This window comes from Xiphophorus couchianus, chromosome 2 (assembly GCF_001444195.1).
Source record: "Xiphophorus couchianus chromosome 2, X_couchianus-1.0, whole genome shotgun sequence".
Classification (NCBI taxonomy): domain Eukaryota; kingdom Metazoa; phylum Chordata; class Actinopteri; order Cyprinodontiformes; family Poeciliidae; genus Xiphophorus; species Xiphophorus couchianus.
In genome coordinates this window covers 23,143,057-23,170,555 of record NC_040229.1, presented here as the reverse complement: position 1 = coordinate 23,170,555, position 27,499 = coordinate 23,143,057, and the positions used below count along the sequence as shown (strand labels likewise).

At 37.3% G+C, this 27,499-nt stretch overlaps 1 protein-coding gene across 2 annotated transcripts in view; it reads left to right on the top strand.

The window, feature by feature from the left end:
- LOC114136560 (polypeptide N-acetylgalactosaminyltransferase 18-like) overlaps positions 1 to 27,499 on the top strand; it is a 133,818-nt gene that overhangs the window by 74,211 nt on the left and 32,108 nt on the right. For both annotated transcript variants that reach the window (XM_028004612.1, XM_028004621.1), the window contains exons 4-8: positions 3,328 to 3,514; positions 9,660 to 9,857; positions 11,590 to 11,704; positions 19,012 to 19,197; positions 20,732 to 20,869. In XM_028004612.1, coding sequence (XP_027860413.1) covers positions 3,328 to 3,514; positions 9,660 to 9,857; positions 11,590 to 11,704; positions 19,012 to 19,197; positions 20,732 to 20,869 — 824 coding nt within the window. The remainder of the gene's footprint in view (positions 1 to 3,327; positions 3,515 to 9,659; positions 9,858 to 11,589; positions 11,705 to 19,011; positions 19,198 to 20,731; positions 20,870 to 27,499) is intronic.

Genomic DNA, 27,499 nt, shown 5'->3' with positions numbered 1-27,499 from the left:
ATGCTTTCTGTATTTAGCGAAGGTTAACGAGTTAATTAAAAGCAGATTTGGGTGCATCAAAGCCTGTTTTTAAGTAAAAGTCACTGGCTAGTCGTGATCCTGTTTGCTATGAAATTAAATAGACTGTGGTAAAAGATGACAACTTTGTTCCTAACATTTTCCATTTTACCACAGTTTTAGAATATCTCCAACAAGTTTGCCCTAATTGAAAATAAAATTCTTCCTCTAAATTACCGCCTGTGCTGGACTGGAGTGCCAAATTAGTGTCATTTTTAAATTGCAGCCAGGAGCCATTCAAAGGCAACAAATTGCCTCTGGGGCACACTTAGGACACCCCTTTTGCACTTAGGTTATACAGTATAACAGTGATCCAAAGCACTAAAGCAAGTCCACCTCTGGATGGCTGAAAAATAAAATAGTATTGGCAATAATAAAAGATGAATAGCTGAAAAAAAACAAACAACTTTTTTTCTAATGCCACAGAATAGTCTTTGTAATCCACAGATGAACTTGCAGTATACCACTTGGCATTACTGCCAATGCATAATCAAACAGAAGCTGATTAAATCCCCCCAAAGAAATTAAAGACTTTATTGTCACATTAAAAGGCAACGATCCAGTCCTTGAGTCCAATTAAGTGCTGGCTTCTTCAGGTAAGCTACTGCAACAAAGTTTGGTACTTCATTTAGTGATTATTGTATTTTCTGCTTTAGGCCATGTGCTAAATTAGGACATGAGTGGGCATTAGCTTCACCAGTAGTGTGTGAAAACATAAAAAAAATTTACAAACCTTGCTAAGACAGTTGCAGTCAAGGCCTGGGTGTGACGTTCCGTTTCTGAGCCAGTGTTATTAATTGTTCCACGTTCTGTGGAGCATATTGTATTTCATAGCTGCCAAATCTATAATTACTATTATGAGAAATCTGTCTCTGCTACATCGCCTGCAGATTTTATGGGTCTCCCACTGCCCTTATGTTCTTCTGTAATACAATATATCACGGTTTAGTTATGATAGCTGCACATAGCTGAATGCTGATTAGTGTAGCAACTAGTGGGATAAATACATTCATCAATTTCCTCAAATTATTCTCCCCTAATTCATTACAAGTATTTATAATTCTCTAAGAAATGTGACTTAATCCTCTTGCTTTGCAGTCACTTTCAATTGCATGGCGGTAAGTAACATTCAAGATAGGTGAAGAAAAGTAAGAGCTTAAATAATAAATTCTGGTTATTGATCTACATGGTGTAATTAAGACAAATTAGCTAAGGCTGGTTGAAATGCAAGAGCACTTACTGTGCACTGCCAAGTAAGTTGTAAATTATCTAGGACATTAAAAAACACTTTTGAAATCACAAACCTGTTTGAAAAAGATGGCTTATTTTTTTCTTTTTCTTTTGTGTGTGTGTGTGTGTGTGTGTGTTAAGAAGCTTTGAGCTGTCAGTATTTTACCAGCAGCGGTCAACAATCCTGGGTCTATGAAAAATAAGGGATTAATTGTCATGGGGGAGTCAAGTGTTCAGAGCATAGCCAATCCCAGTTCATATATTTTCACCTTAAGATGAGTGGTATAAATGCTGATGTTGCTGTTACTGGCTTAGCAGCACTAAAATTGTTAAGTTGTTTACCAAAAATATAAAGAACTACAAAAGCAGCAATACTAGAAAATGCTAGAAATGTTTCTATCATTTTCCAAATCAAAATGCTAGAAACATTTTGATTAGGATTGTCTTTGGATAAAGTAAATTTGGTCAGGAAAAGGCCCTGATCTTGGCTTGATAGCAAAATTATCCACTTAAGTCTACTGGTACATCTCAGTTAAAATATAGTGAACAGGCTCAATATTTTTCACTTAATTCATAAAGTGAAATCAATATATTGTGTATTGATTTCACTCTACGATGTATCATCTTGCAGTGTGAAACATTTCAAGCATTTATTTTTTGTATTTGATGATTGCAGCTCACAGATGATAGAAAAGGGTTTCAGAAATCAGAATATTGTGAAAAAATGAGTGGAAATACATAGTACCGATCATTAATCAACTAAATGGCTCTCAACTGCGAAAGTTTTACAAACCTGTAAATAGTCTCTCATTCTTGGTCTTTAGGCTACACAGGAAAAGAGATGTTCGGTCACTGACGCCTCCTAAGTAGGGTAACCTGCATAATTTCTCTACTAAAGAAGCATGTTGTTTTTGTAGAGTGCTGTATCTAAGCATATTTATAAAAAGTTTAGGGGGAAAAAAGCAGAGGTAGGAAAAGTTTCACAAGAAACAAGAGACCACAGCTCACAGCTCAAAAGGTGTTATTTTTCAGATGTAAATTGCTTTACAGGAGAGATACAGAATGTTGTTTGAAATTCAGTGTGCAGTTTCCAGTCAGTCATGATTTGGGTTGCCATGTCTGGGTTTTCTGAAGTCCACTGTCAACACAGTCATCTAGCAGGACATTTTAGAGCACGCCATGCCTCCTTCTGCTGAAAAACTTTATGTTCTCAGAAGATAAATCCTTCTGACGCCATGGTAAAATTAATTTCATTTTTAAAAAAATTATATTTAACATTAACACTCTGGCTTTTTGGCATGCAGTTATCTGTATTTATTAGTCCACTCCAATCTACCTCGTGATTTTGAACATCCAACTTGGAACAATCTGCCCTCTTACATCCCACTGTCTGGCAAGTAAAACTAAACATAACATTTTATTTTTATTACCATCCAAAACTGTAAGAGATATTTTATTTTTCTGCACCTTTGGCAATGGCAACTCGGAGTTTAAAAATAGAGTGCATCACATTTACAGTTAATCTAAATAATATATGTCGGAGAGTGTCGTATACTTTCACAATGAGGTGATTCCTGTGATACTCCAATCTCTTGCAATGGATCCATGTTACTTCCAGGTCAGAAACACACGGCTGCTCGTTAAAGCAAGCACATTCTAGTGCTTCCAGGCTGATGGCATTAACGAATAAAGAGAATATGACAGCGACCATAGCCTGTAGGCACGATTACACTGAAGAATCATAACAAGGAAATGAAAATATTCTGTGGCCAGTGTGTATGCGTCTGTGTTTTTCAGTGACTGTGCATTAGCAAATCATCTATGAAAAAAGACCCCAATAATGATGTCAATGACATTGTTTGGCATCTGTTCTTTAATCTCTGTAGATTGGGGCCTGAAATGTTGTGTTTTAAGATATTTTAGCCAACTTTATATTTTGGATTTATGCGAGTCAATAAAACTGATCAGATCGGTGTTTAAACAAGGTTCAATAACGTCAGCCTAACGTCAAGGTATGTTTCTGTATTTCTTTCTTTTTAGTGGAGCTGAAGGAGCACTTGCAGAGCTTTGTGGATGAGACAAACACTCAGCACGGACCGGGGTTCATCAAAGTGGTCCGGCACACCAAGCAGGAAGGACTGATCCGGTCCAGAGTCAGTGGATGGAGGGTGGCCACTGCTCCTGTGGTTGCTCTATTCGACGCACACGTAGAGTTCAACACTGGATGGTGAGCAGAGGATTTCACGGAAAGAGAAATAAATCATTCTTTGTTTAGATTAGCCTTTCTATTTGAACAAATTGAATCTATTAGAGTTTATTATTTGTAACTGTTAACCTGGATCAGGATAGTCCTATGAATGACTGACATGAGATTTTTTTCACCTTCCACATTGATGGCTCTTCTGCTCAAAGGGTTGCACCAAACACACAGCAGAAAAAGATAATGGATGAAACCAAATGTAGCAGAGAAGAAACAGAACATACATTTCAAGGAAATAGTGGGAGATTAGTGGGAGATTTATAGAAGTGGGATAGTTTATTATACAGGAAACAAAAAGCAAATACGTGATGTTCACAAAAAATTCTTCTTGTTCTGAACCCTTCCTGAGAAGATGGTAGAATAATACCAGCCAACCAAACCAAGACAAGGACGATGACACAAAGCAGGAATATTTCCTAATGATTCCATTAAAGACTGAATTACAAAGCAGTAGTTAATTATTGCCCCTATTAACATTGCTTGTTATGTTTCATCTGTCATGGTGATGAGGCTGCTCAGGCTCTCTAACATTTTAAGTGCCATTTTCTCTTTCCACACAGATTTCATGTCAGTTTCGTTTTACTCTGGCACCATCTTCACCTCGGGGTCCCCCCTTGAAAAATACTCTGCTACAACAACAGGGCTTTGTCCCTGTTAATCAGTCTGACAGCCCAAAAAATATCACACTCTCATGCTCGAATCAGAGTAACAAGCATGCACACAGTTTGCTCCCAAGCACACTTGTGTAAGCAGAGCAGGCGTTCTCGCTCGCACTGCATTATAGTGTCTGGGTTCGATCCAAAAGAGCATTTGTTGGCTGCTGTGTTCCAGATTAGAAAAGAGACACTTACAAGGTTCCTAACCCTGCTACTCTAACACCCACACAAGCCCTTTATCCCTTACTCTCTCCCTCTGTATACGCACCTCTTCATACACACAGATCCCACACGAACCTCCTACATGGCGCTACTGTGGGGGTACCGGTCTATGACTAATGAAATCCTTCTTGGCAGAGACGCAAAAGAGCACAGCTTGATTATAACACTTTTAATATATATATATTTTTTAAATTGTGCTGAAATATTTATTGGTTTGGTGCCGATAGTCTGCGGATAAGTTGGAACTACGTTCGCGGCAGCATTATTAGCACTCAAACAAACACAGCCGAATACACACTGAGGAATGAAGAAATGGTGAGCCCTGCCCCTCCAGTTCTTCTCACTTTCATTTTTCTTCCTTCGCTAACAACTTCGTCTTAATCCTTCATCCTCCATGCTCTGAAGCACGCCCACTCCCTTGCAGATTTCGTATTTACTCAGAATTATCACTTTTCGTGGAAATTGAGAAATTGCTGTATAATTAGCCTCCAAGAACTGATTGCCGGATCTACTAATTGTCTTTTTTTTCCCACATTGTAATTATCTGCAATGTTGCCTATTCTGAGTCAAACACAAATAATTACAGGGTGTTTTGTGTCAGAGTGATTGTCTAGCTGTTATCACGCTAATCCTCCTTTATCTTCGATGCTTTTATCTGTGACTCTCCTGTCATCTTAACAAATTTTCCTTATGCAAAATAGGATGATTGCACAATGAGATAAAATAAGGTGGGTGAATATGTGGGGTTGGAAGCAAATCATTGAAAAGAAGGAACTTTGATTAATCTGCATAACTTGGATCTAGTTACCAAAACATCAGTTTTAAACATAATCTTGGACACTTGCTATTTTTCAAAAAAAAATATTTCAAAGTCATTGTGGTGCCTGTTTTCAGTGGGCTCTTTAATTGGCTCAAGATCCCACAGCAGGTTTTGGAACTCCATGAATCAGCTCTTGTGATGATCTCCAAATAATATTAGTTTGAAAATTGATTGTAAATACATATAGCAGACGAAAATAGGCCACCTTGCAAAAGTTAAACATTTTTTGTCATTCATTTCAGAAAGTGAAATGTATATTTATTGATTTGGAGCATAATCCGGGGTTTACAGAATTTTGAGTATATCTGTTGTGAGTTTTTTTTGTTTTGTTTTTTTTTTCATGGTGATGAATTGACGTGGTCCAGACCAGCATGTAGGAAAATGCTGCCAGTGTACCATACTGTACTCTTATTCACCGGTTTGGCTTGGTCTTTGAGAATTTAAAGCAATACTGGCTGTGATAAAACCCTTTCACACCATACTGGCAGTACCATCAGTAAGTTATTGCATTGCACTTGTCGCTACCTTTCTACAACTAAGATGCCCTGTCCATTCACTAATAAATACAGCACCAGTAAACCTTTAGTCACATTTTTAATGCAAAAAAAGAAAGTTTAGCAAACTTACAGATAATCCTTGCTAGCTCAAGCACAACAGCCATGGCTGTAGAGTCCATTAAATTATCATTTCAGTGTGTAGCTCATAAATACATACTGCGATAGAGTCGTAAGGTGATATAACATGGGAGGGTTGTTGTGGGATGGTGGACCAGGGCATCTTGTCAAAGAAAGATGTAAAAACCTGTCTGTCATGTAGAGGAAGCAGAGAAGTGTCATCTTTGACTTTCAAATTAGCTGTCATCCAGGGACAATCTGAGCTGTAGCTCACAGTGCAAAGTCTTCATCCAGGGTGTGGAGTGGGAGAATAAAATGTTTCAAACAGGAATCAAATTGGTTTTGAAAATCCCTGAATGTGTCGTTTTAAGTTTACTGTAATATGTAATACGTTACTTTGTCTATCTAAACTGCCTTCTGTCTTAGTGTTGTGGTGATTGCTGATGGGTGGATGTTAATCATTCATTCTTTTTTTTCATAAACTTAATTACTAGGAAATATTACATTTGCAAATAATTGGACAATGATCATTTTACCTCTTCACACTATGGTTTTTCATCAAAGTCTAAAAAAAATATTCATCTGTAGATTCAAAATGAAGTACTTTGATATTCAATATTGTAAAATCAAGTTCATTAGAGTTATTCTTTTCTAAAAAGTCAAATAAAGAACAAGAAAGAAGTATGTATAAAAATTAAAACTGAGCATATTGAAATCCTGGAGTTTTATAGATGGAATGTCATGTAGAATTTACCTCAAACTTTAACTTAAAAATAAGATTAAGCTAAAAATGTCAAGCAGATGCAAATTAATTCCAAGACTTTAATTAATTTGACAAAAAAAAATAAAATTGAAAGTTTATCTTTGCAAAAACTTGCTTGAAGACATTGTTGCTCTTGGGTAATAAATATAATTCCATTTCCTTTGCAATAAATTGGTTGATAATTAATTGGCATTTACTGAAGCTACGCTTCATTTAAATTAGAGTTTCCCAGAGATTCAAAGCACCAAAGACTTTTAGCATTCAGTAGTGAGGAAACCATCTTTTTTTTTTCTAAAGCTTTTAAGCCTTTACGATTTCTTAATGTGGAGGTCTCACTAATTGTTTCCCCATTATTATGGATTTTTTCCCCCTCTGACTTAGTACAGGGCTTGCTAAAAATGCTGACCATGTTTCTGTTTTGCTGTGTAGTAGTATAAGTATCAATTTCCAGAGATGAGGTTCATCTGTAAGGAAAAGACAGAACAACACAGGAGTTTCCTCTCATCTCTAATCGCAGAACGTCAGAGTATTATTAATAATCCGTTCATACTTATTGGCACTCTGGGTAAATATGTGTAAAAGTCTTCATTTGTTGCAGTGGCAAAGACTCACAATGATAATAATGCTAAAATTGTGCATCCCCATGTTTTCCTGTAGGACAACATTTTGTTCTGTAAGATTTCACAAGAATGTACCAATCAGAGAGAGGGTCCTGACTCTTCCCTTCTGCTCAGCTCAGAGTTTTTTTATTAGAATTATTTAGATCTGCAGGACTAAAATGACAGTGGAAGAATTTTTATCCTATATCTGCAAAGCACCTTCTGAGTTAATTTTATACATATTTTGGAGAAGGACCCAGTGATTACCTAATTTCCATTCAATCCAAAAGAAATGCTATCCAAAATATCCTGATATTTCCTGACACGGCTCCACCACAGTGGCTATGAGATGATTTCCACATATTCACCTTTATTCTTACTGTAGTGCAATATTATCTGATCTTTCCCATTTCTGAGAGAGACTAAAACATGAGACTTGTTTCCCACAATGTTTAAGCCCATTTATTTTATGCATTAAATTTTATAGAAATTATTAGTAGTGTAGTGGGTTACTATCAGTGTCCTGGCTCTCCCATTAAATACATAAACAAGAATAATTGCACTATAAACAGTTGTTAGTTCCCTCAGGAAACATTTAAGTACACTTTGCATTTTTAAATGACAGCCCTCATCAGTAAGCTCTCCCATAGGAGGAAAGATTTAGATTTTTGTTTCTCCATTTTATTGCCTTTATTCCAGCTTTTTAGTGTAACTGTGCAGTGATTTCAGGTCTCTTTTCATTGCCATTGAACATTTGATAGACATTTTATTTATGAGAGACCTGTGTTATCTTTTAAGCTATTTAAAGCTTTTCAGTTGAGGCATGATGAGGCTTTTGGTTTTGCAACGTATCTTTTTAGTGAAAACCTTTAGAAAAAAAACGTGCCGATCTAGTATAAAGAAGACAAGAAGTGATTTATAGGTTTTGCCTTCAATACTGAATCAAGGTTGAATTTTGCTTCTATATATGACAGCTGAGCCTGATGCAGAAAACTTGATTACTTGTCTAAAAATGCTGAACATTTTCCCCCATTTTTTTGGTGATATCTGTCCTTGTTAAACTAAGTGGACCCGGGTGAATACCAAGTCATCTCACTCTTCCTGCAGATTTGCATTTGCATCCACAGAGTCCCGTATTATCTGATTGTGACCTGATCTATAAATTCATAATCTTGGCTCTGCTCTTTGAAGTCTTCAGATTTTCCCAGATTCCTGTATGACACCCAACCTCATCAACAAGAGTATCAGATTTTCCCCTTGCACCCTCTTTGATTCAAATCAAAGGGTTAAACAGAGTTTAGACCGATCTTCCTGGGAATTTATATTCTAGACACCGAACTTATTCCTTTCTCTGATGGCACCCTGCCATCTGTAAGGAGTCAACACCTCACCTCTTAGATTCAGTTATGTTAAAGGTGGATCTGAACTTTCTAATCCAGACTCACTCTGCACTATCGATTCACTGCACACAATAATTACACCATAGCGGTTTATGGATATTCAATAATGGTAAGAGTTGTTCTCTTTTTTTTTAATCCTAGTAAACATGAAACTGATAAATAAATGGCAAAAAATATCAAAGCATTTATGATAAACTTGCTTCAATCTCATATCGCTTGTAGACAAAGTTTATGTAGGACAAGTGTAGTTGGCTTATTTTGCCCGCTACGGCTAAAGTATGGCTGTCAAAAACTAAGTTAGTCACACAAGAGTGTGTCTAAAAGTGAATTAATGAGTGAGTAATGAGTGAGAAGAGACATTATAAATCACTTGCACAATTTAAGAGCACACCTATCAGATTCAGGCTCATAAAGTTCAAGTTAAGTTTCTCTGTATAAATCCCAGATGTCCTTAAAACTTAATGTTGTGAGACTAAAACAGACCTTTAAAATGTCATAAATCAAAACTGTTACAGATAATGGAGACAATAGGTTCAAGTAGCTTTAGAGTTGGTGGGTATTTTTTTTTAATCACTTTAAAATGAGATGAAACAAAGGTCATTTGTTTTTGTAAGTTGTTTAAATGTTAAGAGCCATTTAGTGGTGCCTAAACACCTGCTTATACAGGGACTGACTGTGGGACACATCTCATTTGAAGAAGAGTGGAAATAAAACAGAGCAATTATTTATGATGTTTACCGTTTTGTTTATTTGTTTATAAAAATTTAATGTGAATTAAAATGCATTTTTAGCTGGTTTTGGGTCAATAAAAAGGGAGACCAAAAACACAAGTTTTCTCTGCTGCTTTTAAAACATAAGGAGCTGTTTTTACACTTTAACTATTCAGGTGCCTATTAAAATAATTATAATCTATTTCCAGCCACCAGCTTTTTTTTCTCTGTTCATTTACACGCAAAAAATATATTGAAGTTCTAGAAAGATCCATTTTGACATTAAGCTTTAAATGCTATGGTTGCCTGTGCTCCGTCACCTTTACAGGGCAGAACCGATCCTGCAGAGAATAAAGGAGGACCGAACCAGAGTGGTCTTGCCTTCCTTTGACAACATCAAGTATGACACATTTGAGATTGAGGAGTACCCCCTGTCTGCTCAGGGCTTTGACTGGGAGCTTTGGTGTCGATACCTCAACCCACCAAAGTCCTGGTGGATGCTACGCAACCACACAGCTCCCATCAGGTAAGCAGAAAAAAAACTTTCTGTGCATTTCTACTGAGAACATTCCAACAATGTTGGTGGGGGAAAAAATCTTGGTTGTATTAACAAGCGTTAAGTAGTCATAACTTCCCTTAAAGCATATTGAAGTGTCTTTGATAAGATCACATACTAAACTCAATTTTACGTTATGATGATTGAATTCTAATTCAAAAACACTTTATTCAAAATTCATCATGCATTAGCAGTAACTTCTCTGAAACAAAATTGCAATATAGAACAATCATGCAATTTTACAAGGCAATGCAGGGATATTACCAGAAATTCAATACCTGTGGCCTGAATGATTAATATGGATTGCAGGACTGACTTTAGAAATAAACCCAGCAATAAAAGCAAAGTTGCTTACTCACCAATATCTGCAAAAACCTCTGCAGTTGCAAGCAAACAAACACGATGTTTATAGACTATGACGAAAAGACATGTCTTCAATATTATGACCAAGAAAGATGAATAGCCCCAACTATTTGCTTGTCTATATTACAATATACCTGAGAACAAGAACCCTCCAGCTGTTTGACAAAGTGTGGTCTGAAACTTTGCCTTACTTGCAAGGAAATAGTTGACTAGCTGATTTTCAGAGTAGAGACAAGAAAGACATTCATAAATTCTTCCATTATTAATGGAGTGGTGAGAACCCAAATGCAGAATCAAGGCATGCAGTATGCAGCGAAAGCTAGCAAGATACCAGGGTGCATGGGAGGATGAGGGTGATCTGAGCAGTGGTGATCCAAATTTCAGCTGCTTGTATCCACAACTTGTGTTTTCAGTCGTGACTTTTATCTGATGACATTGTGTGAAACTTAAAAGGTTACAAGACCAGTAAATCAGTAGATTCAGGTTTTACACTTGTTAGCTAAGCTATGTTCACTACAACTGACTGTGGCATCACCCACATTACTGCAGTCAATCCTGTTGTTGGTCTTTAAAAATCAAATATTGACCTGAACTGCTTCATTTGAGGCAGATACTGACCCCGTATCCAAAGGGAGCTGTCTTTCTGGTTCAGAGCCATGACCTTCTGACTTAGAGGAACTGACTTTTTATCATGGACGGTTTCACGTGGCTGCACACTGCTCCGTTTGCAGCTGAAGGTCCCTGAAGATGCCAGCAGAACCGCATCATCTTGAAAAAGCAAAGTTCTCCACCTTTATTCACAGATAACTGTGCTATAAAAACGATCGTAGTTTATATAAGAGCCGTGATCTCAATGTGATGTTTGATGTTGAAACCCTGCCGTGGGAGCGCTGTCTGTTTGCCAATCTGTCTATCCTCAGGGAAGAAAAATTCCCCCCAACAAGTTGTTTTTGTCAGTCTGTTGTATTACATATTGATATGAGGAGATGTGTGGGACTGACGGGATGAATACTAATCGGAGTTATTTTTCCACTCCTGTTGATTCAGTTTGATGTTGATCCCTCCTTTTGACAACTGTGCCGTTTGTTTGTATGATGCCACATAGGTTGAGTTTGACATGCTAAAAAATTTCTCCAGAGCTTCGAATATGCAACGTTCTTGGGATAAAAACACAGCTCCTCGGGGTGCGATTTCCAGTGTGGGCTAATTGTGGGTTAGAATAAGGCTTTTTGTATGTGGGCTTCAGAGAATATTTGCATTTAAGCTCCCCTATTGCTTTGCATTTAAATTAAATTTTTTTTCTGACACCTCTCTTTCCTCCGTTTCCTTTCTATTTCAGGAGTCCTGCCCTGATTGGCTGCTTTGTGGTCGACAGGAAATACTTTGAGGAGATCGGCCTGCTCGATGAAGGAATGGAAATTTATGGTGGAGAAAATGTGGAGCTCGGCATCAGAGTAAGATAAAAATTTCAGCACCAGAGGATGTTCATAATATCTGTTGCATGGTGCCATCTGGAAAAGTGTCTTGCAGCCATGGTCACTGTCTGAATTGAAATCATCTTAATTGTAGCTTCATTCCTCCTGCAAAGGCAGACAAATGACCTTTCCTTTGACATAATGGGAGCTTTATCTGTCATCCACGTTTTTCATTTAGCCTGACTCAAGCAAATCGAGCCGATTATTAATGATTTAACTGCAGCAAGAGAAATGTAACATAAAAATTTTAACATAGTCTTTAAAAGGACAATGATATTATTAAACATCTATAAAAAAAAAAGCATATTTTACTTTATATTGCCATGAAGGTGCTGTATTTATTTTCAGTATAACATCTGCTTTTAGACTTTAAATAAATTCAAATGTATAGATTTAGATTTATGCATTTACAATAGCTACACAATATTTATTTAGATATGACTGAGACTGTAAATATCTGCACCATATTTATTGTGTATACTTTTTAATGGATCCTGTTGCTCAGCCAGTTGTCTCAAGTTGTATGTTAGACCCACAAAGATACAAGTATTTTTACACGGTTCAAAGGTACAAGCAGACAGCTTGAAATAAATTTTACGTGACATTGAAGCAGGTAGTCTGATGGTGCTCTTTTTATGCAACTATATTTTTCAGTTCACCACTGACTGTGAAATACACTTTCACCATGACAACTATGTTTGATGTTTCAGTGTTTTTGGGTTTGAAATGCTCACCTTTACTCCTTCAGATATTATCTTTGTCAGTGTAGCCAAACAGCTTAATCCTAATGTCCTTTTATCATAAACTTTACTTACCATGAAATTCTGCTTGACCATGTGGCGGCTTGCATATTTCTGTCAAACTTGAGTTCTTCTACTTTGAAACAGGGACTCCTTATTTGTTGGTAATTTCTTAACCAAATGTGATAAACTAATTTTGGGTCGGTTATGTTGGATGCAGGAGCTTCACCTCTCTGAAACAAACAAGCAAAATAAAATACACAAAATATTCTATATAATTTTGACCGTACCGTGATGGTACTTTATAAATTATTTAAAGGGTCACAAGTTGGAAAACTCACTCTAGTTTACGTCAATGGTGGACTCACCCTTAACATGCAACTCGAGTCTGAGCCAACCTTGTTACTCAGTTTTGAGAAATCCTTAAATGCCTCTGTGAAAATTAGAACATTTATTTAATATTTTATTGTAAAATTCCTGGAATCCTATCGATCCAAATAAGCCCCCCTCCAACACCACCACTGTACAGACTAATTATCTGAACACTGATATTAGCATAAAGGATTATTTGCTCACTATAAAATACATCCACCCTGCAGGAGAGCGCTCAGTGTTGCAGTCACGACCCTGACAGTGTGTGCTGTTATGAATCAAGTCAGACGTTCCCTCCAGCTGCTGGCTGCTCAGCGCACAATCCGCTTCTGCCTGTGCGCTAGAATAGGGCTCAGAGTCACGCAAAACCTTCTGAAACAAAAAAAATGGTGACAAACGCAGAAAGAAGTGCTGAGGCTCTATAAAGCTCTTAGTAAGCTTACTGCTTACTGCGTTGATCTTCACATGTTTGACATGTAAGGTGGGCAATAATGGGATAGGTTATTCCTCTATGTCTATGGGCGTTGCAAGAATGCACACTAAATAGCTGACTCAATTACAGGTGGATTTCTTAATGCCAATTCATTATCATTTAAATGCCACTGTTATCAGCCATGTCCACCCATTAATAACCAGTGTACCAATCTTCTGATGACTATTTCAGCACAATGCACAGCGTCCTGAGGTTTAGATCTTCTTAAACACATATTTTCAACGTGTCAATGAATCTGAGACAAGCCTGGTAATTGAAAGGTCCGCCTCCTCCTTTTAGCCACTTAAAACCTAGAACATAATCCTATATAGTAGATCAGATCTCTAATATATGATAAAACTTCAAAATTCAAGAATTCTGTTTTTAATGGGGAAGCAAATTTTTGTCAAATAGGTCCTTTTCTTGTATTCTCTTGCTGCAGCATTTTGGACCAGCTGACAGCTTTTAAATTTGGGAGTGGGGGCTTTTAAAGAATCACAATAATTTATTCTTTAAAAATAAAGACATGGAGTAGTTTTTCTGCAACATTATGGAAAGGTTGTCAATGTTACGCAGGTGAAAGATGGATCTTGAAAGCACCGAGATTTAATTTAGATCGGTCATCTTGCATCAAACATTACCAACGAAGGATGTAGCTTTTTGTGGACAGCCCAACTGGACTGGCCCCATGGCGGACAGCATATAGACACTAATTTGATTTGTACAGGCCAGAGCATATCTCATCGTGAATAAATTAGCTGTTTGCACTTTGTCCTCTTCTCCATTGTTTGGAAAAGGTGATTCTGTGATTTACCAATTCTTCTTATAGGAGCTATTGATCCTTTCCAACCTTATTAAAGCTGAGATGTTCCAGTCCTTACTCTTTAACAGAATGAAAGCCATTGGCAAAAATCTAAACTCGCGTTAAAAAAAAACGGTTGTAGATTTCAACTGAGATTAACATTATTTTATTTTTGACGTGTCTGTTGCTGTGATCCATTGAAATGGTTGGTGCAGCATTAGTATTGGCATGCCATTCCTACCTAAATGGTCCCACGAAACATGAGATCAAATGAAATTTTAACTTGCCTGTTTTCGCAGAAATATATTATTCATCGCGGCTATTTTACCAAAACACATCAGGAATGATGGGAAGAATCAATATCTTCATTCTTTTGCTGACTTAGCACCATAAGACTATAAATTGCTCCTCTTTTAGATCAATGATTATGCAAATCAGCGATGATGTTTTGACAGAATCAGTTGTCCTTGTGTCTCAAGGGCTTTTCTCTTATTCTAAATAATTCATCGCGTGTGAAGTTCAGCCCAAGGCTTAAGGCAGAGAACAGCCAGTTTGTTTTATTTCTATCTGCGTCTTACCAACCAGTGGCGCCTTTTGTTATCATTGAGATTTATTTCCCCCCCCACATCATATTTTATTTTTTCGCCGAAGCGTTCAGTATTTCTGGCCCTATTGTGATAAAAACTGCTTTCATGAAGCTTCATCTGCGCCTCGGCACGTAATGGTGCGCATTTAATCCTCATTGTCTCAAGACAGCTTTTCTTTATCGCTACAGGCAGTCTTTGCTTGATATGATTTATAACAGGCAACTTCACTTGTTGTTTTATTATCTTCTCATTAAAACTTCTGAAAGTCCGTAAGTACAATTTGGTGAACATGAACCAAAAAAAAAAATAAGTGGAAGACTAAGAAAACAGTCATACGTTGTAAATGTTCTGCATGGCTGTTTTTCCCCGGAGGAGCAGATTTTTAGTTTGAAAGAGAAAGAAACAAAACCCACCACCTTCTATTCATATTTTTATCCCCTCTCTGTAGTTCCCAGTTTATCTCCCTTTGTCACATTTTATTTAATGTTTCACACAATTTCTCCTTTTTTTTCTCTTGTCTTTTTTTAACATTTGTCTCTATCTCGCTCTGCACACCCACTTTCTCAGACACTGTTTGCTATACTTGAAGAATACCTCCTCATGCTCTCACCCCGTGTTGTAAATCCTGGATGGAGAGAGCGCCGAGGTATTTCTGCAAGTGGCATTCACCACCTCAGAATTTGGCTCTGGTTTATGCTCCTGTCTGGGCTCTGAGCCAGTACAACAGTTTAGTTATTGCTCTGCAGCAGCTCTTTGCTTTGAATGGACGCAGGCAATGAGGCAGCCCTGAAGGAAAGATTTAACACACAAACACTGCAAGAGTTGCTATACAAATTAACAAAAACATCCACGAAAGTCTGAAAATGCTGAACCTACCAAGAAACACCTTTACAGGAATTCGCAAAGGTTTACCTCTTAAATTTGTATGGGTAGCAAAGGGACCTTTGCAAAAAATGCTGTAAAAGCAGCTATGAAAGGGACAGTTTTTGGAGAATATTAATTCACGTCTTTTCTAAGCTTGGTTTCTGAAACAGAAGTACTTTCAGTTATCTTTTCCCCATAATCTCTTTAGAGCACCGTTACCATACATCTACATAGCTCCCAAAAACTGTGCAAACTTCTGTTTTACTTCCTGGGATTTTGTGTGACAGACCAAAACAAAGCAGGGCGCTATTGTGAAGTAGAAGAAAAATTATATGTAGATTTAAAAAAAAAAAAAAAAACATTTGACAAAGTCTGTTGTGCATATTTATTCATATCCTTTTACTCTTATATCACTAAATAAAATCATGTGCAGCCAACTGTCTTCAAAAATTACCTAGTAAGTAGGTTTTCAGCAGTGTGTTGTAGTTTAATCTCAGTATGAATTCAGCTCTTCTGTTACAGCCACATAGATTCATTAGAGATCTTTAATGGACAATGCTGCAGATAGTTAGGGATAAAATTATGGAAATATCTAAAGTGGGGTCCACCTATACCTTCAGGTCAAGCATGGAGAGTATAAATTAGAAAAGCAGCTGAAAGGAGCATTGTAACTCTGGAGGAGCTGCAGAGATCCAACATCAGGAGACTGAATACGTTGACGTGACAATGATGATTAATTAAAGAGTGACAAGATTGCCTTTTCAGCTTCCCAAAAGCAATGTAGAGCCACACATGCATGTAAAAGAAGGTTTTCGGGTCAGATGAGACAGAAATTTTACTTTTTGGCTCATAGTCAAACACTAGGTATGCAGGACAAGTGAATACACCACCCACACTGTGGAAATAGTGCTGGGATCATCATGCTGTGGGGACACTAGCTGGTCAGAGGTTATAGGAAGATGGATCAAGTTAAATACTGTATATATACAGTATACTTGTTAAAACCTGCAAAAGACATAATAGTGGGTTAAGTCAAGATTGAGATGCTTTAGATAAAAGCATACCCACATATTAGATTTAAGCTAACAGAGAGCTTTTGGTTAGAAAAATATTTACAAACAGGAAGAATAGCTAAAAATGTCAGTTTCTGTGTGTGCTTATTGATATCCAAGAGACTTACTTCTGTAATTGCAGTGAAAATTGTTTCTACAAACTATTACATCAGTAATAGTAATAGGCAGAATAGATGTGCACACCACACTTGATTACCTTTTTATTTGTAAGAAGTTTTGGGAAAAAAACTATAATTTTCATTCCACTGTATTGTGCTGTATATTGTGTTGGTCTAGCACAACAAAAGAACAAAATCTATTGACATTTCTGGCATTTAGTTGAGAAAATGTGAAAGATTTCATTACTACTTTTACAAGTCTTTGCACAAAGACATTTAGAGTAAAAATCAGGAAAGCAACAAAGCTGGTCCTTCTTTCTTTATTTGTTAATCAGGGTGACCTTTCCTTCCTTATCATTAGTTCCCTGAAAGAAAACAGGATGATGACGCCAGCCTTTTTCTGAATGGCTCAGACAGTTTCTGACTATAAGCATTATCAGTGTTTGGACAAAATGAACATTATGTTGAGGCTGCTATGTTTTTTATAGGGAAGGGTCACAAATCATCTATTATCTTTGTGAATAATAAAAGAAAAAGTTGCCAAGTTGCTGTCAACCTCCAAAACTCAAACAACAGCGGATATGCCATTAGATGAGAAAGTTCAGCCAGGCTAGGAGATGATGGTACCCACAAGAAACTATGACATGCCATTTGAAGAACTAAACCCAGTAACCCAGCATTGAAATTAATTAAGGCTGTGGCTGTGGTACGATGTTTGACATTGTTTTGTTTTCCTAATTTAGTATTTGTATCTGGCCAACTGGAGGCTAAAGACATAAAGTAGCACATATTTTTGGCATATTTACAATGTATGCGCATCTGTTTATTACCCAATTAGATAATTAAAATTAAAATAACAAATTGTCAAAATATTGTATTATATATATACGTATATATATATATATATATACACTCAGACCTGGCCAAGTCTGTGTGTGCTCTGAGAAGCATCACATTAGGACTAAATTTGTGCTTGTGTTCACTTTCAATCATAAAATCCTAATTGTTCAAACACCTCAGATGATGCATATTAGTCTAACAGGAAAATTTTAATATGCTTTACAATCCAAGTAGATACTAAACTTTACTTGGCTCACAACTAGTAGACCAGATAGTAAGATAATTATTTTTTTTATAATTTTATTTATTTGGGAGAAGTTGTTTTCATTTAGTTCTTTAGTTCTTTTTTAATTTTTTTGCAAGAGAGCCATTTACCTTTGGTTTGACATATGACCTTTAGTCTGTCCTGTTATCATCTTCAGTTTTATTTTGAAATGTAACACTGGTTTCTTTTTATACCACTAGTAAATAGATGTGTAAATGAAGAAATCTACTGATGTGGCATGAAAACGTTTCTAAAGGCCAGTCCATACTGTACAACAGATAAATGTGTTCTCTCTCCCAGGACTGGGAGAACTAAAGGACATCATTCTGTTCCTGTAGTCCTGGTTTGGGAGTTTTCACAGCTTGTCCTTGACACGACATCTTCTGCTGCAACGGCTATTATAAACAGATGCTGCAATCGGAGGAACCCATGAGGACTCCCAAGAAATCTGCACTTTCCTTTTATAAAGTATAGGATATCCTGGCCAGAAACAACTTTGTTCTTATTCTTTCCACCTTCAGTAAAAGTAGAAATTTCTCTGTTCCTGTAGGTTATGTATTGTCCTTAAGCATATGCTTGAAGTCAGCTGAAACTGACTTTCAGCATTTTTATTTTTTAAGCAAATCAATAACAAGATTTATGTCAATGATAATTACTGACTGATCCTAAATATTATTAGAAATGTGTGAACATGAGGCACAGACACAAGACACCAGTGTTTGTATAGATGGCTTTGATCTGAGTGAGAATTCAGCTTAGATAAATTCCTCCCAAGTTCATTTGTGTTGTACAAACAGGGACTTATATTTACCTTTTTATATCTTGTTTAAGTAAAAAAAAAATCTAACATCATAGAACCTCTGGTGGTCTGTACATTCGTTCTTATTTTTAATGAATCCTGCATGAAGCTGTCGTAATGTTAGTTTGGCTTTGCGCACATATTTGACAACTTTCCACTGTCAACAAGGTGTAAAAAGGTGTAAAAATAGCAAAGCACCTAGATGAGCATTCTCAGCATGGTCTTACGGTTCTGTTACTCTTCTGTTAAGAGGTTGAGTCAACGCATTCGAGTAGTTAATCTGCTTCTTTCAACTCGCTCTGACTTGGCAGGTGCAGAAAACACCTGCTGTTTTTCATTTTGAACTGCCAAACAGTCTCTGATTATCCCGACAGGTGTGGCAATGTGGGGGCAGCGTGGAGGTCCTGCCCTGCTCCAGGATCGCCCACATCGAGCGTGCTCACAAACCCTATACAGAGAACTTGACAGCCCACGTGCGCCGCAACGCTCTGAGAGTGGCTGAAGTGTGGATGGACCAGTACAGGAGTCACGTCTACATGGCCTGGAACGTTCCACTGCAGGTGAGCAGCTGCTTGGAGTATCATTCTCATGTTACTTGTGGGTGAAAGACTGAGGGTTGGAGTAATTGTGTATGTGCTTATTTTTTGCAATGAGGAATCTTCTTGCAACCACACTTAAACCAGATTTTTTTATTCATTTGTTTTGCTTAGTTCTCTCATATGCGAGCCAAGCACTGGCCCTTTCCTGAGTAAATTAGCTTTTTCTTACCTGATTGATGAATAAAAGTTTGAAAAGTGGGATTTATTGACAAAACATTTGGGGAAAATGTTTGCAAAACTTCATGAATTCCATTAGATTATAAAATATTCCAAACCAAGTTCAGGCTTACTTTATTTTAATAACATTTGCAATTTTTTGATTACCTCAAAGCTTCTTAAAACAAACGGTGCAGCAGCTAAGAGTTTCCACCTCTAGACTCTATACAACACAATGAAATCACATCAAACATCCATTTTCTAACTCTTCTAACAATGAATTTACATTCTCAGGCTAATGAGCTGGACCTTAATTTGACATCACAACTGCCTTAATTCTAACTGACTTAACAAGATGTGTGAAACTGAGATTTTGGTCCCCAAATAGGTTGCAGTTCCCCTCAATTGCTGCATAATTGCGCCTGCCTCTCAATGGTGCAAATGTCCATTCCCCCCTCTTCCCAGCTGCTGCTATTAACTTCATGTCATCTATAACAAGTCTCCAACCTTTTCTGTTCCGACGTATGACGAGGCATTTCTGTCCTAACAGCTGCTGCTTACTGGATATTTTCTCTGTTTTGGACAATTGTCTGCAAATCTGAGATTGCTGTGTGTGCAAATCTCAGCAGACCAACAGTTTCTGAAATATTCAGTCCAACAACGGTGCCACATTCAAAGTCACGTAAATCACCTTCTGCATCCTGATGCTTTGAACTTCAGAAAGTAATTTGTAACATGGCTAGATACATAAATGCAGCTGGACGCATAAATGCAATAAGTGGGGATTGGTTGATTTGTTATTTGTTTCAGCAAGCAGCTACCAATCAAAGAGCTTTAATGTTTTATTCAAGAGTAATATGAAAAACATTTTCTGTCAAACTTGGACTTCAGTTTTGTTTTCTAATTCATGGTGTATGCTGTCCATTTTTTCCCACTTAAATCCATTCTAAAAAATTAAATCAGAAAGTTATCAGAATACTTAATTTGTTAGTTAAGGTCCCTTAACCATCTGCTGTTTAATAGCTCTCAGGCTTCATTCCTTCTTTTCTGACAAAAATGGGTCTCTTAAACGAATGCCATCCCACCAGGACTTTCCCCTCCAAACATTTATTGTCCTCTTTGGGCTCCTTTATTATTTAAGGCTCTCAAATTGGCCTCGTAGAACTGCTGCAGAGCTGGAAGGAGCCAGAGGCCCTGAATTCAGCTACGTGATTACTGCAGCATTTCAAATCTAGGGGTTGAAGCGCATTGTATTTTATTGCATTGCTTGAGGTTGTGGAGTATTAGTGAAAAGCTAAAACTGGAAAACTAATGTGCTTGTGTTTACTCCTTCCCCTAGAACTCAGGGATAGACATCGGGGACATTTCTGAGAGGAAGGCCCTGCGGTCCCGACTCAGATGTCGACCGTTCAGCTGGTTCCTCTCCAACATCTACCCAGAGCTGCGCTCGTACAGCGACACTGTTGCTTATGGAGTGGTAAGTTTCCTGTAACAACCCTGATTTCAGTGAATTATAGTCTGTATGTGAATAACATTTGAGGTTACAAAGACTCCCCACAAAACGGTTTCAGAGACTTTTGGATTAAATATCAAGGCAGCACAAAATCACAGCAGTGCACCATAATTTCCCTCCGCCTCAAATCCCAGAGGTTTATATTCAGCTCCTCCAAACAGGAAATGAAGTATTTGGTGCTATTCACATTTATAATGAAAAAGTGGCCATTTTTATTCTTGTTATACATTTAGACTCTAATACTTTCAAATCAGATTTTGTCTTTTCAGAGACTGTAATTTTCCCCTTTTTTCAATTAAAGACATTTAATTAAACAGTTTAATTAAATCTATTGGACTCGTACAATTAAACATGTCCAAATTAATGAGTCTCTGTTACGTTCGAGCCTTTTATAAATGGGTTGGCACACTGCCGATTACGCCTGTAATTCTCTCTGCAGTCCGCAGGATTCTCAAGTTTTATTTCTGGAGTCTTTGACCACGTTCCGCACCACTCAGCACTTACAGTATTTTTTATCAGTTTTTGTAATGCCCATACTGTTAATAAAAACTTTTTTATAGTAATGGTACTCGACGGTGTCAAGTTGAAACCTTGAGCTTTAGGATTGAGGGTAATAGCAACTTTCTAGGAAAAGAGTTTGGCGGGAATCCAGAAAAGACTATGCTTTTTACTTGTGTGCTTTAGGTGTCAAATAGCCAGGTTGAGAAAAGCTTTAATTCACAACAACCTGCACTCTTATCTGGACCCCCAATAAAGATGTAAAAATAGTCAAATATTTAATTAATCTCTTATTGCCAGAAAACATTTTCATTCTGAAAACCTGAGAAACATCCAATCTTTTAGTTGCCACATTAGTAAATAATTGTTTTAACAGTGATCTAGCACAAATGTTTGCATCCACAAAATACATGAAAATAAAGTATATTTTTAATTTGAACTTTACCTTTTTAAATTAAGAGTTTCTTGAACCCTTTTCTTTATTTCAGAATGAGTGACTGAGCTCTGCTTCATGAAATAAAAATAAGATGCGACACAATAGCCCATTAATCTTATCCCTGACCATTAAATCAGACACACACTGAGCAATATAGTAAAAGAGAAATCCTCAAGAAGCCTGCAGCAAAGGATGGCTTCTTGTGGACACCAGTTCTCCATAAGTCACAACATATCGTATGAAAAGTTAATAAAGGCAGTTGCATTAATAACTGGTTTACATCTGTTTGGTTCCTGTAATTCTACCTGCTCCTGTAATTACACAGGAACAGATTAGACAAGTCTAAAACTGGGGCTGAAAATAGACCTATAAATAAATTATGACCAGACATGCTATTCAAACAATAGTAATTAAACTGTAATCTTCACATTCACAACAGGTGGAACACCTGAAATGACATGTAATCAATGCTGTCCTCCCCAATCTGGATTGCCAGAGAGTGGTATCAGAAGCTTAACAATAGGTTTTACATCCATTGATTTTGCTCTGCTGATTTCTTCAGTTGTCTGTATGATGTTTTTTGCATCACTAAGAAGTGACAGTTTTTCCACCCCTCTGGCTGCTCATCCTGAGACGAGATGTAAAAAATTCCTAACGTGTCTGCTCACAAGATATTTTTATTGCTGTGCAAGAATCCTGGTTTTATCTGAATTGTGTAAAGTTCACAGTCTCTTCCTGATCTTGGTGTTGCATATCAGCAGTCAGAGACAGGAGGGTGACTCCGAATTTTTATATTAGGGGTGCTGATGAAATGAGTCGTGGAAGAGTTGCCTAAATACAAATGTTTATTTGTATTTTAGTGAAATTGTGGTTCATTTGGATACTGGCTGAAAAGCTTGCCATCTGCATTTTTTTTTCCGGCCTTGTATCAGTCATGTTCAAACATGCTTTCAGACAATAATGTTTGCTATTTTGTTTACTCATCTGGGAGTCATACCTTAAGTCATCTTTAAATTCCCAAACCATTCTTCCACCAAGAAAAAAATCATATCCGAATAAAACATTGGCAAGTGAACTTAATATTCGAAAGAGAAAAATATTGGTTTTATACTTTTTGCAGATTTTGTGACCACATACAACCTTCTGAAATTTTCCAAATAAGATTAGTCTGTTTTTTCAGTTTTATAATGTGGCTGCCAGGAAGCAAATTATCTGTAGGTTCTGACAGTGTTTGGTTGGAACTTTAGAAGCTGAATTTTAAGATAAGTGTTTCCTTTGAGGCTCACTTAACCTTAGTGCCTTTGAGCAAGAAGTTGATTTGCCAACTTATGTGTGGACTTGACCTCTGACATGTGCATGAAATGGAGCAGGAGCAGAAATCCCTCAGGGGATCAATAACATATCAGATTATTGTGAATTGCTTTTTGATATGTGACACCAACATGAAACATTATGAGATAGAAAGCTCAGATCAGCCCTCATAAGCTCGAGCACTACGCTGAAACCCCTGCAGGACCATTTGTGATATGATTGCAGAGGAGCACAGAGAGACGGTGGGATACCGTAAGAAATCTGAAGCAGAAATGAAGTCGTGATCTTGGAGCTAGAATGATAACTTGTCTAGAGAAGGAGAAAAAGAGCTCTACCTAGGACAGACATTTGCAGTAAATGAAGAAATGTCATTCGAACTACCCACTCATCTAAAACTCCGAATTTGGCAGTTAGGGGATCTGATTTAGTAGACGTTTGATTCATCTCAGAATCTGAATGTGCATATGATGCTGTGCTTTATGAGGAAGACGAAAGGTCATGCCAAAGATTGTGAGGGATTAAACAGGCATTTGTATTCAAATCATCTCTTTTAAAAGGTCACTTGTATGACAGCGATAAGACGGATCCAACAGACTATTTACCGTTCTCAGGATGTAAATAAAAGATTCACAGCAAATCCTTTGGAGGGAATCATCGTTTTTACAACTTTTCATCAGTTCTGTTTGGGGCTGCGTGTATAACTTTGTAAAATGTGTTAAAAAACATAAAAGGAAAGATGGCAAGCTCAAAAGAGGTTGGAACACAGCAACACTCCGGCCAAAACAACCAATCAGAACCAGGAGGAGGGTCTTAGTGCTGTCAATCAACTTCATTCACTCACTGTTAAAAGTGCTAATGGTGGAGAAGCAACATATCATTACAGGAAAATCGTTTATCTGCCGTCACTGGTAGCTATGCTAACTAGACTAAGCATTTACAACAGGCTATGCTAGCTGCAGCATAGGGATGAGCAGCCACATGAGATTGTGATTGACAGCACTAAAACTCTCTTGCCACTGATTGGTTGCTTCTAGCACTCTGAGAAAGCAGAGGAAATAGATTCTTCACAGATTATCTTTTATATCATACTGTCACAACATAATGACAGTTTTATCAAATATGTGAAAAAAGTATATTTTTATAAAAGTGACATACTGCAGTTTTAATTTCACTCAGGAGAGGACGGGTCAGGCGGGTCAGGTGGGTTAGAGCTGCTGCTGACTGACTCACCTGTTGTTAAGTGGTAAAAGGTACAAGGGACAAGTTAAATATATGAATATCTTGGTAATTCTTTTTCTTAATTGATTAAATGCTAGTGAAAAGGAGGCAAACAGTAGTCTGTAGCTAAGGTAACTATGCTAAATGGTTGATAATCTCACACAGTCTACCCACCTCTGAGAACAACTGGGCTATAAATTGACTCTTGCCTTTTTCTCTTTCTCCCTTTCTCTATTTTTTTAAAAACCTGATTTTATCATTTTCCTTAGCAGCATAGTTACAGCCACAGTTGTTCTTGTTTTCTACTGACTGCTGCTGAACATCATCACCGTCAAGCTCCAAGCAGGAACGAACCATTTTATGCAGATCCAGGGGGGTTCAGGGCCAATATAGATGTGTGTTTTTTGGTCTGGGAGTGGGAAAATTACATTTTTACAGCTAAAAACAATCTTTGAAAAGACAATATGATTAATTTTGTAATTGACAGGGCCCTTTTTTTTCTATGAACAAAAAATAAATGAATAAACTGTGGAGGGCCCCTTGTTGGTCAGGGGCCCTTAGAATTGTCATAATTTTTTCCCCCTATAAGGCACCCCTGATTACATATAATCTGTTTGTATCTGATTGTAATTGACTACTTTAGTGAATGACAACTTGGGACCAATTCCAATTTAAGAAAGCTAAATTCTAGCACCAACATTAAGGTAGATGAACTTTCCCATCTGTTTCAGACCAGTTGCTCAGTTGCATGTTCTCACTAAAATGTAGAAACAGTGAATAGAGGCAGCTGAAAGCCTCGCTTTTTTACACAATTGGTTCATGTGTTACTCCTGAATGTTTAGTTCTGCTAAAGTTACACTCTCAAAGTGATAGTAAGTTTGTCATAACTTATCATTACCACTAAAAAGTCACCAAAGCCAATGATTTCTGGTGTTTGTAGGGGAAGTTCAAGAAGGAAAGTACGGCTAAGGAATTTGCTGGCATGTGAGCTGGATTTGGCTCAGACACAGAGAAAAAGAAGTCACTAATGCAGCCAGTTATCTAAGGTCAAAACTTGGAAGAAACATTTAGAAAGAGCAGCTACTAAGAATTTGAATTGAATTTGAGTCAGTGAAGTGATCTGTGAAAATACCAGCTGGCAGAGGACACCCAGAAGGCACCGCTCACTGGATCCAGTCATCTCCTATAACCAAACCAAACCAAACTTACAACCATTTCTCCGACAACGCAGTGGGAACACTGAGCATTTCTAAAAGTCACGGCCTGCCTGTGTGTTATATCCTACCATATCCATCCCTTTTTTACCATAGAAGAGCACATTTGAGATGTTGTGAAAAAGAAGATTTACATCATTGATCAAGTCGATGTGGACAAAAGCGTCTGAAAAAGGTTTTCAAAGCCTTTCTGAATCTATGTGGTGGGTGTACATGAATGAGAATGGCAGTCTGAGATTATGCATAGCAGTATCTGTGCCTCAGCAAATGTTCTCATCATAGCCAAGGTTGGGCCAGTACAATATTGTTCAGATGTTTTCTTCTTTTTTAAAGCATAAAAGAAATCTGCCTTTCATGCTGCACCGTAGGCCATCTTTTTGTTCCATCACAGGCTTTTCCCGGCTCTATCCACTCTAATAACAAATATCTCATCAGAGTTTGACACAAGCTGTTGGCAAAAACACGTACTAGAAGGACAAGGCAGAGAACATAAAGACCTGCAGAATCACATCCTGCTTCCTTTTTATATGTATTTTTTCCCCAGATGTATAATTGATCTGAATGTAAAAGTCTCTTCAGTTCATTTCCCACCTTTTCTTTAATTACGCAGCTTTTTAGCAAACTGCTTCTATCATTTAGATCATCTGTACACTTGTTTAAGGCAATTGCATACATCTGTAAACATGACACCATTTCTGAAATAAGGGAGAGTCGTTTAATATGCCTTCATTCTTTTTCTGAAAAAGGAAAAAACAAAAAAGAAAATTACGCCTGAAGGTTTGCTCTGAGCAACAATTTATGTAATTTGATCAATTAGTTTGCTATCTTTTCTGTGGAGTACAGCCAAGCTAAATGAATGGGCTGCAAATCCAAATGATGATTTTCTTTTTGAAAAATTTCTGTAGAGCTGCCAAAAAAAGGTGAAGGTTAGTTGAAAGTGTCTGTGTGACTTTCTGCAAGCAGGCAGTAATTATCCTGCACCGATTCCATTTATTCCCATTTTAGCCACCCACTTATAGCCTTGTGCTGCACCGTTCTGCCATAATGGATTAATTATTTTTGTCAAAACATCAAAGGACAAAACAAAAGAGAGACAGAGATGCCACAGGAGGCAGTATTTTTTTTTGCGTAATTAAAAAAAAGAATAAAAGTAACATCTTAAAGTATAAAGTTTAAAGGAACATTTTTACCCAAATGTTGAGTGTTTGAGAGGATTTCTCTTATCTTTGAGTTCGTCAGGTGTGCCTGAGATAGGTCAGTCTGCCTATTATGTATTTATTCATCCATCCATTCATTCATCTCTCCCAGGGGTCTCCAACTCTGGTCCTTAACATCTACAGTCCCACAGGTTTTAGATGCATCCCTGCTACAACACACCTGAATCAAATGAAGGTCTTTGCCAAATTTGATGGCATGCTAAAGAGGTTATTCAATCACATGATTTAGATTTGTTAGCGTAGGGTCGCATCTAAAACTTGGAGGACAAAAGATCTCAAGGACTGGTGTTGGGGTTTCCTAATATACCCTTTTTGTCTATCATGTATCCGTCTGCTTGTCCATCCATCCTTCCATCTATAAGAAAATTGTCAAAAAGTCACTGAAAATTATTAGTTATGAATTTCGACATAAAGAACTTGAGGCAGCTCAATCTTATAGAGCAACTGTAACCAGTGAACATGAATAAAGTATTAGTGCTGTGGGAAGCTCCCCTGTTGCTGTGCTTTATATAGCAAATTAGATCATGACTGATTGTTTCTCTGTGCCAGGCATCATTTAGAAATTAATAATGTTCCCAGTGAGGCAACTCGTATATAAATGTACGCACAACCTCATTCTCTTTAGATATAAACACATAGATCATGTTCCTGCACCGAACAGCAGGTTATTTATTAAAGGTATAACTTTTAAGTAAACAAC